General features: G+C 42.8%; 1 protein-coding gene across 4 annotated transcripts in view; it reads left to right on the forward strand.

Annotated features, from left to right (window-relative positions):
* Positions 1 to 13,913, forward strand: part of dcc (DCC netrin 1 receptor) — a 277,076-nt gene that overhangs the window by 223,946 nt on the left and 39,217 nt on the right. For all 4 annotated transcript variants that reach the window (XM_078955556.1, XM_078955557.1, XM_011482137.4 and 1 more), the window contains exons 22-25: positions 2,088 to 2,153; positions 3,486 to 3,648; positions 7,671 to 7,894; positions 8,292 to 8,408. In XM_078955556.1, coding sequence (XP_078811682.1) covers positions 2,088 to 2,153; positions 3,486 to 3,648; positions 7,671 to 7,894; positions 8,292 to 8,408 — 570 coding nt within the window. The remainder of the gene's footprint in view (positions 1 to 2,087; positions 2,154 to 3,485; positions 3,649 to 7,670; positions 7,895 to 8,291; positions 8,409 to 13,913) is intronic.

The following is a 13,913-nucleotide window of genomic DNA, read 5'->3' on the forward strand; positions in this document are numbered from 1 at the left end:
CAATTCATTAAAAACAAAACAGAAAACAAAAACACATTGAAAACACCCAAAAACATTTTTCTGAGCAGTCCATAAAATATTGACCATGAACTTCTTATCAATACCTCAAACATCTGTTGCCAGACGTTATTCCTCAGTTCATCACAGCAGCATGACAGTAGAGAGGTTTCATCGTTTCCTTTGGTGAATTTGATGATTCTGAAGACGGAGATGCAGCAGAAGATGAGAAGATGAGGAGGAGGAGAGGAGACACGAGGAGGAATTGAACCATTTACACTCTGATTCTCTGAAACAAACTTTAGCTTCATCATCTGGATAAAAACAGACGCTAAGAGGTGAACCTTCTCTGAAATGACGCTCTGTTGGTGCAGGATGGCAGCAGGCGCTGTAGCCGTTGCCATGATAACATCTCGCAACACACGTCCGCTTTTTGTGCAAAACAGATTAATCTTAAAAATATCACATAAAAGTACTAATACCTGATTTAGTTCCGACCTTTTCATAAGTGGCCGTGGCATGTAAGTGATAATGGCCAACAAAGTGTTTATTATGAGAAAATAACGAACGTGGTGGGAGCCTTCACGTCGGACGGTTGCTCCCGCAATGTGCGTTCAATAAAACAACATCGTTAATATGTTGAAGATGATGATGAACAGGCGATGAAGCTAAAGTTTGTTTTAAAGAAGCCAGTGCAGTGATACAGAACATTGAAACCATGCGACTGGAACTTCTTTTAGGTGTGCTTGATCCTTGTGGATAATCAGTTTTCAATGCAGGCCCAGCAGCCAATCAGAATGGAGAATTCACCCGGACTGTAGCATAAGCAGAATAATGCCTTTAAAGTTTGCATTATCAGAAATTAATGGACTTCATAGAAGCAACCTGCCAACGTGAAAATGAGATTAATGCGCCGAAAAAATAGCTAATTAACGCAATAATTTGACACCCCTAGACATAATATGATAAAACCAGTTATTTGGTTCCAATCTGTCTCTTTCTGGCGCTAACCTGTTATTGTCTTTGTCATAATGTCCTCAAGGGGTCACATGGTCAAACTAAAGTCAAACTTCAAGTTGTTCATAAGCAGAACCGTCTTATTTTAGCCCAGGATGTCTGCTTTAGTAATTGGTTGATTAATCATTTTGCTGATAAAAGGTTCCTGTTGATGGACCACATAAAATAATCATCTTTACTGAAATCGCTAGATGTCATACAAAACACGATACAGGTTAAACATCAGTGGTTTGAATCCTGTTAGAAATATCAAATGGATCAAAGAGCTTTCAGTAGTTCCAGCATGTTGGCTGTGCTGCCTGACAGCAGGGGTTCATTAGTCTTTTTTAAGGGAGCAAAGTTGTATTCATTCATGTAACGTCCACCTAACGATCTTAAGAGGCGCCTAGAAGAGCAGGTGACATCATCAGAAGGTTTTTGAATTGCACAGACACATACTCACTCTTCTGAAATCCCTTTTGTGACATGGGGAAGTTGTTCCCCATGAGGTGGAGCAGCGGCCCGCCACTTTTTGAAATCCCAGCTCCGACTGGTTGTGGGTCCTTTGGTGAAACTCCTGAATTCAACATGTGAACATGAGACGCTTCCTAAGTTTGTGGCTGAAGCTCTTCCTAAAAACAACTGGAAATAAATGATGTCAGGTTGATATGTTTTCCTTCAGTTCTTCCATGTCCCTTTTATGTGTCTTACCTTCACTTTGAGAACAAATGTCTGCCAATCAGACATTATTTAGGAAATAAATCTTCTTCCACTTTCGGCTTCTCCCATCAGGGGTCGCCACAGCGAACAAGTCGCATGGTAAATTTGGCAATGTTTTACGCCGGATGCCCTTCCTGACGCAACCTTCTCAAACCGGGCTTGGAACCGGCAGAGGTAGAGAAGGGAACAGGGAGCAGCCTGAAGTCGAACCCTGGTTTCACGGATGGAAGGCGCCGCAAACCAGCACGAGCTAAACCGGCTCCCCACATTATTTAGGAAATAAATACAAATTGTAAAGTGTTCATTAACTGCTGAACAGGTCAGAGGGAGCTTTTCCTTCTCCATTCCTGATATTTTTCTGTCTGATTTTCCAGGACGAGGTGGAGAACATGCATACTGGCCATCTGACACCAATCCGATTGACAGGAGCAGCATCAATGGTAACACAGTGACGTCAGAAAGTTTCATCGTTTTTGCAATTATTGTTCAGAGCATAGACGTCTGTTTCACTGTTGGGTATTTGTGACATCCTGCTGTTTTGTCTAATTGTTTTATTTGTTCTCAGTTGGGTTTGACTTTTCCGTACAGCACATTACCCACCTTAGAAGCTGATGTATACCTACAAATGATCTCCTTTCTGTTTGCATTTACATCAAGATAGTAGAAAGTAACATTTTGTCCTTTTGTCAGTGTTTTTATAACGTTAAAAAAATCATTGTTTATCATTGTGAGTCTTTCATCACTGTCAAAGTTTAACTGACAAAAGCAGTAGAAAAATGAGAAATATTCTATGATCAGTGCTAAATCCAGTTTTTCAGTAGCATGGCCAACACTGTCTTGGTCAGTATTCCTCCTGAAAATGCTCACAGAACAGTTTCTTTTGGTAACACAGCATTTCTAGATGGAAAAGACAGAAGAAGTTAAAGACTTTGTAGACAGGTTTGTAATTGGTTAAAGCCTTAGTCACACGCACCGTTAACAGGGTTAAAACAAATCTGTGCTCCTGAGTTAGATAAGTCTAGATAAGTACGTAGGGAGGGGGCAGAGGGGCTACCAAAATGACAACTGGGTACCATAAAGCACTAGGGTCTGACCGGAATATCTCTAACAACCTTCACCGCCAGCGCAGACCATAAATCTGTCCTCTGTGACCTCCGCCCTGTTCCACATCTTCAGCAGGTCAGGAAGGTCAAAGTCTTGTTGATCATCTTGACCGTGCATCAACTTTATGTGGCAGAGCTTCAGTGGACTTGACAAATGAGTCACGTGGCAGATTCACCTCTCACTCTCTTTATGGGGTCACGTTCCAGCCTCGGTGCTGAGGCGTCCGTCATTCCCCGAGTGTGACTCAGCAGGGTCGCAGCTCACATGCTGCCAAGCAGCTTCTCAGCAGCAGCGTTCATTTCTGGCTCACATTCAGCGGAGCTTCTTCATGTTTATTCTTTTCCATCTCCAGGGAGGCTTGTGTTGGCGCTTGTCAACACAAGCACACCTCTCTGCTGACAGTACCAAATAATGACAGAAAAAAATATGTCTGATTAAGAAGGATGTGGTATCGTAAGGTTTATATTACAAAACAAGAACACTAAAAAATCAAATAACATGTTTAAATTCTTTAGAGAGAAAGAGTTTTTGAAACTTAAAGAATTTTTCAAAAGAGATTTTCCAGGATAATGCAGGATATTCTATGGCTTTTTTTTGTTGCTTTTTTTTTTATTGGACCAACAGACCCATCAACTACTTCCTCATCTTCTTCTCTTTGTGAATTTCAGATTCCCCCATTGGTCAAATGCGCCCACCTCATAGCAGCGTCACACCCCAAAAAAACAGCAATCTGCTGGTCATCATTGTGGTTTCTGTGGGCGCCATTGCTGTGGTCGTGGTCGTCATAGTGGCGCTCATCTGCACCCGTCGCTCCTCAGCCCAACAAAGGAAGTAAGACTTTTGTTCATCTATGTTGAGGATGTGTTCTTCACAGGAAAGACAATGATTTGTTCCTTATTATTTTCTTTATAAAAGAAAGCGTAATAAAAAAGAAATCTCATATATAAGTCGCACTTTTGGGAGAAATGTATTTAGCAAATGTGGGAACAAGGACGGACATTTCATTGTGAAAGGCAAATCATAACCATACCGTAACACAATGATGCTTATCTAGCTTCATGAAACACAGGAGGAATCTAGTATATTAGCTCAACATGTGAACAATAATTCAGATAACTGAAGCATAAAGAACACACTAACAAGTCAACTGAACTCGTCATATCACTAAAAGTCCCTAAATCCATGTGAGGTTTCATCCTCTGTGTCGCTTTGGAACAACTACAGACCATAAGACTGAGCGGTGCTTCTTCCTCTGCATCCCTGCCAGTAGCAAATACTGACACACACACCTACAGCGCCCTCTAGTGGTTTGTCCTATACATTTCTTAAGCATCACAGAGAAGTGGCACCTGAGTTTAAGTTGTACCACCGGACAAGCTATGCAAAAAAACGCGACTTGTTGTTATAAACACACCACAGACACAAAGGCTGTCAGAATCCAACTCCTCTAAATCAAACATCTGACTGCCACACTGCCAAGTGATGGAGTTCTGTAAACATCATCACTCACCAGAGCTGATTTCTTCAGAATCACACTGAACTCCAAAGACATCCAAGCCTACAAATGAGCTCATGTGAAGGAAGAAAAAAAGTTTCTACTTCTCCAGATTCTTCTTTTGGCGCATTGGAGTAACACTTTGATGTTTTGACATCAGTTTCATCAGACATTTGGGCTGTCTGTCTTTGAAGAAGGCTTCAGTACAGACCAAACTTCAGGGAGGACATCAGAATCAAAGAGCACCGGCCAGTGTGTCAGAGCAATCCTTTCTTTAGTTTTTTTTCTGTCTATTTAAAACGTAGTTCATGTATATCTAATATTGGGTATTTGGAAGAGAATCTATTTAATGTTACATGCGTGAATAAAAACATGCATCCAAGTTCTAAACTTGCTTAGTACCTTTTGAGGTCTTGGGGCTGCTGGATTCTATCCCAGCCACGAAGGGGTGGTTCCTCCATCCTGGATTGACAGTCCATCACAAACCATGCAAAGACACACAACCACACACTGACATCCGCAACAGTCAGAGTCACCAATCAACCTATCAAGCCTGTTTTTTTGGACCATTGAAGGACGTTGGAGTTTTTAATGCAGCCAAACACTTTCAGGTGTTCCTCGGTCAGACACTTCCATCGGGGTCATTTTTAACAGTCGGATGGCTGTTCATCTAAGTCACAAATGACAGGAGTGCTCTTAACATTACATTTCACAGTGTTGATCAGAGTAAAACCTAAAGGAGAACCTTGTGTTTCTACACTCGAGAACTGATTTACTAAACGCTTGCAAAATCATGCAAATGTGAAAACGCATTCAGAAACATATTGCACGTGAATTATTAACTGGCCCTGCCACAGATTGGCGACCTGTCCAGGGTGTCCCCTGCTTTCACCCACAAAGTGGTCGGGATAGGCTCCAGCAGCCCTGTGACCCCGAAAGGGACAAAAACAGGTTTAGAAGATGAGTGGATGAGTAATTAACTGGTTTATGTAAATCCAAAGGAAAAAATAGTTTCCACAATCAATTACTGCCTTGGATAATATGTGATATGAGCTTTCTGGTGGAACATATAGAAAGCTTTGGAAGGATTTGATGCAATTACATCAATTTGGCACGTGCATTGTGATTAGTGAAACATGAAGCATCACAGTCACTGTTCGAGAAACAAAGCACATCTAATGGAAATATATATGTTAAAAAGACAGAGGCAAAGGTTTTTCAGCTCTGAAATCCTGGTTCTTATGCATAAGTCAAAGGCTGATTCAAAAGCAATCCTAGTCATTTCCGCTGAGATTACCAGTGACCTTCTAATCTCCCCTTCCTACCCAATGTCCCCAGTGCACACCTTGGTTGTTTCTTTTGTGTGCAGTCCACTCCTCTCCTCCTCTCCAGACCCCATCTACTGCTGAGCTGTGGAGCAGCTGACATCCAAAGCTCTCAGCGCGCCCAGTGCTCCATCTTTGATTCCTCTTGTCATTGTTGACCATCATCCACACAGATCCAGGCGGTCTGGTGTGCGCTGCGATTGCCTGAGGATCCCACTTATGTTCTTTTGTCATAAATATATGCAAGCAAAGTGCAGATCAATCTGAATGGAACAATGGTTTCTGAAGAAAAGGCAGCTGATGCTCAAACCGATTTTAAATTGGCCGTGCAGTAGGACTGCCAAGTGTAGTGGTTAACATTCTCGCTGTACTGTGAGACAAGAGGACTTGGTTGCAGACAACAACATGGAGCCCTGACATCATTAGCCGGAACCGGAAGTCCAGAACCGACCCCAACAGTTACGTTTTTGTTTTTCAGCTTTGAGATTTAAAACTCTAACTCTGGAAATGTCTCTGTCAAGGCCTGCTTAATCTGAGCCTAACTCCTTACACTTTGCACCGGTACGTAACACTTCAAAGCGAAATGCATAGAAAGTGTTACGTACCGGTGCAAAGCTGCTTTTTCCGTGACAGAAAATGCTGATCTATGTTGATTGCGTTAAGGGTTGAAACGTTACGGTTGTTAAAGGAATGTTAACACTGGATCTAAATCTCTGGTGTAACAGTTTTACATATCAGAAAACTTTAGTTTAAATCCTTTTTGAAAGAAATACAACAATTTATGTTTTTGCTTCGGTTTGAGTTCATGTTGCACACTGAACCATAATTCACACTATAAAGTTTAAATTAAAAGTGCAACAACTATGAAATCTTGTCGAATTTCCTTTTCCAGCTATTGATGTCTGGGCGCCATCTTCTCTGCAACAAGTCCCCCTCCTGTGAGAAGGTCGTGGTTCAAATCCCAGCTGGACCGTTTCTGTGTGGACTCTGCATGTTCTCCCTCCTGGTGGTCACTTTAGCTTCCTCCCACAGTCCAAAAAGATGCTTTAGAGGCTGATAGGCCAAGTATGAAGGTGTGCAGTTATGTGTGGTCATGCAATGGACGGTCTTACCGAACCCCCCCTTCCCCCTCCAGGATCCTCAGGACCCCAACACGGAATAAAGCGAGTTTAGAACATGAACGGATGGAAGTACAGCAGATCAGTCACAGTTTAAAAGTTTAAGGTGTGCAAACTCTCAAAAACCTTTTAAAGATGGGGTGTGTCAACCTACCAAACACTCCACATGGAACCATCAGTGAAAAAAAACGTTTGCTTCACAACATCCAAGACCATATAGTTGTCAGTTCAATGCAGTCAATGGTATATTTGGACTGAACTAGTATCTGTAAAGTGAAACAAAACAGTAGTCAAAAAAGATGGCGTCTTCCTCCTAGTTTCACATGAGCCCTTTATTTGTTGTCTCATTGCCACTAAATCGGTGGGATTCCTTTAAGTGATGCAGTTTCAGGCGAATGTTGCACCAATTCTTCGCATTCTGTATTGTTGCTCATGAATTTGGTACGATGGTCCTGGGAATTTGGCGACAGGAGAAGCAAAGGAATGACTTTCTCTGACACAGGCTCAACATTTAGGGGGAAAACCTACAGAAACAGAAGAACAAACAAACTGCAAGCAGACACTCACTCATTGCAAAGGAAATGTGCCCAGGATGCAGCATGTTTTTGCATAATTTAATGCATGACATTAGCATTGTGTCATTTCATAATTCTGTGCTCCAGCTTTTAGAGGGACAACCTTTTTTTATTGTTCTTTGTTCCCCAGTTCAGGACATTTTGTTAAAAATATTAATCTCATTTGCTGTCTTAAATTTGAAATGTTCTTTTGAATCTAGTTATTGCTACAGTCCTCATCCTTTAACTCGGTTTTTATGTTTGTTTTTGCTTTGCAAAAGTCCCTGTGAATGTTGAAGCAGATGCTTTAGTGCTGTGAATCAGAACAAACAAATCCAATCCGACTTCCTCTACCCGGTAGAAAAAGGGCGAGCCACAGCGCCAGTAAAAGGAAGGGCAGTCAGAAGGATCTACGACCTCCTGACCTCTGGATCCATCATGAAGAAATGGAGATGAAGAACATGGACAAAGCTCCAAGTGTCGCTCCTTCTGGACGGGATTCACCCCTCCAGTCCTGCCAGGACCTTCCCCAAGTGGCACACAGCCAATCAGAGAGCCAGATGGGCAGCAAGAGCAGTCATTCAGGTAACATATCAGCCAGCTTGTCGCTCAGTGTTTGGAATGCTGTGTCCAATTGGATTTTCTCCATACTTTTCCATCATAAGGATTTCAATCTACCTGTTGGTATTAAATAATTCATGTGAGAGTCTTTCCTCCTGATGGATGTTTTTTTTCCATCTTTTTGATGCAGATTTCATCTGAAGAGTTAACCCTGTCTGACATCACCAGAAACAAACCTTTATAGCGTGTAGATCCCTGACACGTTAGGCTCAATGTGTCCTCTATTTGTGAAAATGTATAAATAATGTCTCCCAGCGGGAAACAGACAGCTCATAAGGAAATTCTCTTTGGCGGGCCTGAGCTGGGATGAAAAAGTCGGTCTGAATCCCTGATTAGGATTTGGAATGTTGTGATGTTGCAGGACCCGATGCTGATGAGGCCTCCAGCGGCATCTCCACCCTGGACCGCTCCATCACCACCAGGAGGGGAACAAGAGGCAAGATGATGATTCCCATGGACTCACAACCTAGCAACACGCGTAAGTAACACATATTTTCACCTGATGTGTGGTATCTTGTTATTTTTTCCGTGCATGTATTTATGTTTCCAGTGAATTATTAATGATTGAAGATGTGATACTTCTCAGGGTTGATAATCTAATGTAGTCTAGTGAGGTTTAAGCAAGGCAGCTGTTTCATTTAGCTGTTTTATTACACAGCCTTCACACAGGCAGGAGGTATGCTGGCCTTAATGATATGCTTGGGTCTCAAAAACATGGGATGTCATGCCTTGCAGAAATGCTGCGAGGGAAATGTGCATTGAAGAGATGAATTTGATGCTAAAGCATTTCAGTACAGACAGTTGGATGAGGAGAGAGGCTCGGGTCACAGCCATTGCTGTGTACAATTACTCAACCCAACGGACCAATCACAACGCATCCTGAAAAAAAATGGCTGTTGAATTTAGGCAAATAAAACGGGGCACTTTGCAAAAAGTTCAAACCAGCTAGATTTATGTAAAAGACGAGCAGCGATGGGTTGGTGGAAGTTAGCAGAAATACAGTTAGTCAAGAAGAGTAGTCCAGAAGCAGTAATGAAGGCTGGAGAGTGGCGAGATCTCCGGCTGTGGAGTGGACAGAGCAACAAAGCTGACGGGGGACACAGATCAAAGGCATGAGCTTCATACAAGGAGGACCAAAAGGTAACCCCCACCTGAAGGAGCTTCATGCTTCTAAATCTGTTTGAAATTCAAACACTCCTAATAATGCTCTTCTCAAACGGACAACTCCACACTAAAAGACCAAATGTGTCATGAAACGAGGAAGTTGATGGAATTTGCCTCCATCTGACGACAGGATTGAGTCACAGCGTTGAGCATGTCTGTTTCTCTGCTGCAGTGGGGCTATTTTACGCTGGGGCAAATGGGACTAATTTGCTTTTGCAACAAGCCTGGCGGTAAAACTAAACGGTCACAACAGAACTTCAGCGGCTCTGTGTTCAGATGACGCAGCTGCAGCAGCCTCTCTGCTTTGGCGTTTTCACCAGTATAGAGTTGAGTCTGCTGCACAAAACCAGAGGGAGGCCTGGCTGTTTGCATTTACCTCGTATCTTTGTTGTCAAGCTGTTGTTTTTCCTGTGAATTGTTTCCAACTAGAACCATAAGCAAGACAAGCATAACCCAGCAAATCAAAGAACTATTGATGCAAAGAACAAGAGGATCTAATGCTCTGTGATGCGGCTGCTGCGCTAACCTTAGAGAATATTGTTTTTCTGAGTCAGTTACACAAACACTCATTAATGGCAATAAATGAATTATTGATCAAAGTAAGCTACAAAGTAGAACTCCCTCTGAACCTGAACTCATGTCCTCACATTCTCTGTGCAAATACTGATGATTTTCAATATTGTTACCAATAAATAACATTATTTGTGACAAGAGCTGCAGCTTAAAATGCAAAAATACATCCAGCAGTCTTTGTGCACCGCTGCTTTATCTTCCAATGTGCTCCTGAGCCTTCTGTGATGCTCCAGCATTGTCAGCGTTCAAAAACCAGAAAACATTGAGCGGTCCCGTTTGGTCTGAGCTGAGCTTTGTGGGTGTCTGAGTTCATTTCCAAGCTGCAACATGGAAAAGTCACATCTCTATTCTTCTATTAGGGATGGGTGCCTTAGAGCAGGGGTCCCCAGATCCAGGCCTTGAGGGCCGGTGTCCTGCATGTTCTCTAACCATCCTGCCATTGAAGCTCTTTACTGGCTAAACACACCTGATCCAGGTAATCAGCAGCAAGGGTTCCTGGAAAACCAGCAGGACACCGGCTGGATTTGGGGACCGCTGATGTAGAGGAACCACATGCAGGAGACGTGTTACTCAACCAAACATAACCACAACACAACCAAACAAAAAGCAAAAGCAAGAATTGATTAAACAACAAAACCTGAAGAACATTTGAATCTGAACACCTGAAATCGTAAATCGCCTCTCCAAAAACATGATCAACCAGCTGAAAGAACAGAAGAAGAAGACTAAACTAAAAGGGACAACCGCCACGTTTAGGTTGGAGCAGACGGTGTGTTGACGATTCCGTCCCTTTCACAGTAGTGTCTCTATGTTGTGGGTTGGATGCAGTGCAAAAACCGTCTCTGGGTTTTATAACCCTTTAACACCGGGGCTGTCGCCGGTAACCAGATAACACGCGCTCTGTGACGTGCCCGGACTCTTTGATCCTTGCCTGATCACCATGAATCCGCTGATTCTGATGCGGAGGAAAGTGCCTTTGTACCGTCATGCGACACTATGAATGAAAGTGTTGCATAACGGCGCAAAGCGGCGTTTCTCCGTGACAGAATCAGCAGACACTTCACTTCTGTGCAGTGCTGCGTATCAGCGGCAGGCTGCTTTTCTCCTCAGCAGTATCAGCTGGAACGATGCCGACTGTAGTCAAAAGAATGTAAAGGCTGGTGCTAAAGCTCTGGTTTAACAGTTAATTCCACAATGGTACGTTTTGACTCAGCATGGAATGATGTGTTGTGTGACTCATTTTTGTCTTGATACAGACCTGAATTTCGATGCGTGCACGCCACGGTCTAACAGTCATTCCCAGCTGTAGAGGCTAAAGTTCAAAGAGACTTATGCCAGACAGTCTCTGTGTTCCAAATGACTAGATAACAAAAAAGAAGAACCAATGTGTCTATTATTAATCAAAATGTGTGAAAGCATAGGTGACAATGGATATAATCTCCTAAGAATGCCACATAATCTGTACTAAAGCATAAAACTTTGAAGCGTTAGGCTAACAGGCACCAGTTTGACTTTAAGCTTTGATTCAGTTCATCGATGTCAGTGCCTGCACTCTTTAGATAGACAGGCTTAATATTTCCCACTGCTGGACTGCAAGTAATAATGTAATGTCAAGCAAGAATGGGCAACCTGGAGCCAAAACAGCTGAGCTTTTTGACAGAGCTGTCAGTGTGCCAGCAGATGAGTAATTTGTGCTGTCATGTGAATTCAGACCATGAAGCTAATTACTTCCAATAACATTCAACTTTTGGGGCAAAGCAGAGTCCAGGGTCCATGTGGAACGCGTCATTAAAGGCTATGTCAGGTTCTGTGCAGGCTGAGTGCCTAATTAAAAAAAAAAGTTTAAGAACTGAGGTTTTAAGTTTTGCTATTTTCTTGTTTTCAAAACAGTTTTAACACTTTATTGTCTACCTTTAACTGGTGGTTTGGTTTCAGGAATGACAGAGTTATCAAAAAAAAATCGTCTGCTGGTTTTTGCACCGTTTCTGCCGTTAAGTTCTGGCCCATGGGCCCCCCTGGATCCGTTTCCCAAAAGTATTTTAAAATTCCACCAACACACCAGACGCAGAATATTCTGCATTAAGCTTCCAACGAAGCATCTTTATTGGCTTGTCTGCAGCAGTGTGCTGTCTTTAAAGTTCTCCTGACAAGTCACATAATTTAAGTTTTCTTCCTTTTTCCATCTTCCTCTGGGAGGAACAGAAGTGTTTTAGGCAAAGACAGAAGTTGGAGACAGAGCTGCACATTCTCCGAGAAACAAGTTCTGGTATGCATTCCCTCACTCCGATAATTAGCCTGAACGAGGACTGAGGGGACAGGAAAGAGATCTGAGGAGAGGAGGATGAGAAGGAAATCACCAAAGTGGTGGGAATGTGTGTGAGGGAAAAGACACAGACTGAGAACAAACAGAAATAGAGTATATTAGTTGCATTTTAGTCCTCATATGAAAACTGTCTGACTCCTGCAGAGATTCGGTGAAGTTCAGCCTCATGAGGTCAGACGGACGTGTACACCGTCTAGCTCTTTAAAGAAATGACGTCTCATATATGTCATATGAGTCTGTGGTGTTAATACACAACAGTGAGACTGTCAGAGTGGAAAACAATTGGTTTTTTGAACACTCACATGAATGCATTAATGTCCTGCATCTGAGCAAAACCAAGTTATTAACAAACAAAGACTTTCCTTCTAAAACCTGACAAACAATGAGGCAGCATCATGGAACAAATGCACGACCACACCAGGGATGGTTTTCTTCTGTGTGTCGTCCACGTAGTTTACACCATTACATTGTTCACGTGGAGACCGTGCTGCAGCGGTAGGGTGGTCGACCTCTGACTGGAAGATTGTAGGTTTGGTTCCCACTTTGCCCTACCAAGTGTCCTTTGGCAAGACACTGAACCTTACATGGACTCTGGTGGTTATAGGCCGGCGCCAGTGTTCAGCAGCAGAGCCATCAGTGTGTAAATAGGTGACTCTGTACGAGTACACGCCATTCGCCATTTATCCTTACATAAAAGCTGGGTTTCCATCACATGTATGCGCAAAACGTCATCAATATTCTAGAAATGTAGAAAAAACACAATTGAACAATAACGCTGTTTCCATGAAATCCGAATTACGTGAATAAACACAAACCGACTCACGCGATAAGTCATTCAGAAACACGGTGACGGATGTGATCAACACTTTGATTGACAGCAGATCCCTTCACATTTCTGCCACGGCGCTAGCGCTCATCATCATCTATCAAAGGAGACGTCTGCGTCTCCTTCAGGCCATGAGGCGGCGAGCTCCTTACATGTGGGAGGGGCTACGGTTGAAGCCATTAGAAACAATGGTGGTTGGTGTTTTTCCAGAGGAGCTGCTGATCCAACAATTCCTCATGACACGCTCAACTTTGGATGATCTGTGTGACGCTGTGGGACCTCTGGTGGCGCCGCTGTGCGGCGTCCAAGACCGCCAGTTCCTACCAAGAAGCTCATCGCCACCCGGTTGTTGGTCACATGACTCATTTAGTTAAAGAATAGTGTTGCACTTCTGTTAAATAAGTCAATTTCCATACGCCTCAAAAACCACCACATCCAACCACAAACATTTTTTTTTCCATAAATGGGAGGATTTTTTTTTTTTATCCCATTGGGGAAATTTAGTATCATAAATACGATTCGAGCAATTTCATAGTCAATGGAGACTCAGCTAGGAGAACACGTGTGTGTGTTCTGACAGATTCAAGCCCACAGCAGGATCCAACTCTAAGATTTCTATCAGCGTCATTCCACTTCTATCCAAATGTTTCTGGACATGAACGGTAGTTTTCGTTCCAAGAAAAATGATGCTGAAAATTAAACATACGATAACAGAGTAACAACGGGAGGTTCCTGGTTCCTGATGCAGCGTGTTTAAGAAATTCATGTTTTTTATTCCGACTGAGGTTCAGGAAAGAATTTTTTTTATGTGCTGCATGGAAACTTAGTTACTAGAAGTTACTGTTTATCTGCCATGTCATATAAAACACCCTGGGATAGGCTCCAGCAACCCTGTGACCATTAAAGGGATTAAAGGGGCTTGTAAATAGACGGACGGATCGTCTAAGTTTTAGCATCTAAAATCTTCCATTACTCTGCTGTCTGTAGCTGTTCAGACACATTGCTGTTGAGCTGAGAGGTGCTTGGAGCAGAAAATTCCCCCTTTTCCCGCTTTGGTCTTTCTGTGTTTAACGGCGTCCTTCAGAGCAGAGTTCCTC

Source organism: Oryzias latipes, chromosome 12 (genome assembly GCF_053564925.1).
Source record: "Oryzias latipes strain Hd-rR chromosome 12, Olatipes_Hd-rR_3.1".
NCBI lineage: Eukaryota > Metazoa > Chordata > Actinopteri > Beloniformes > Adrianichthyidae > Oryzias > Oryzias latipes.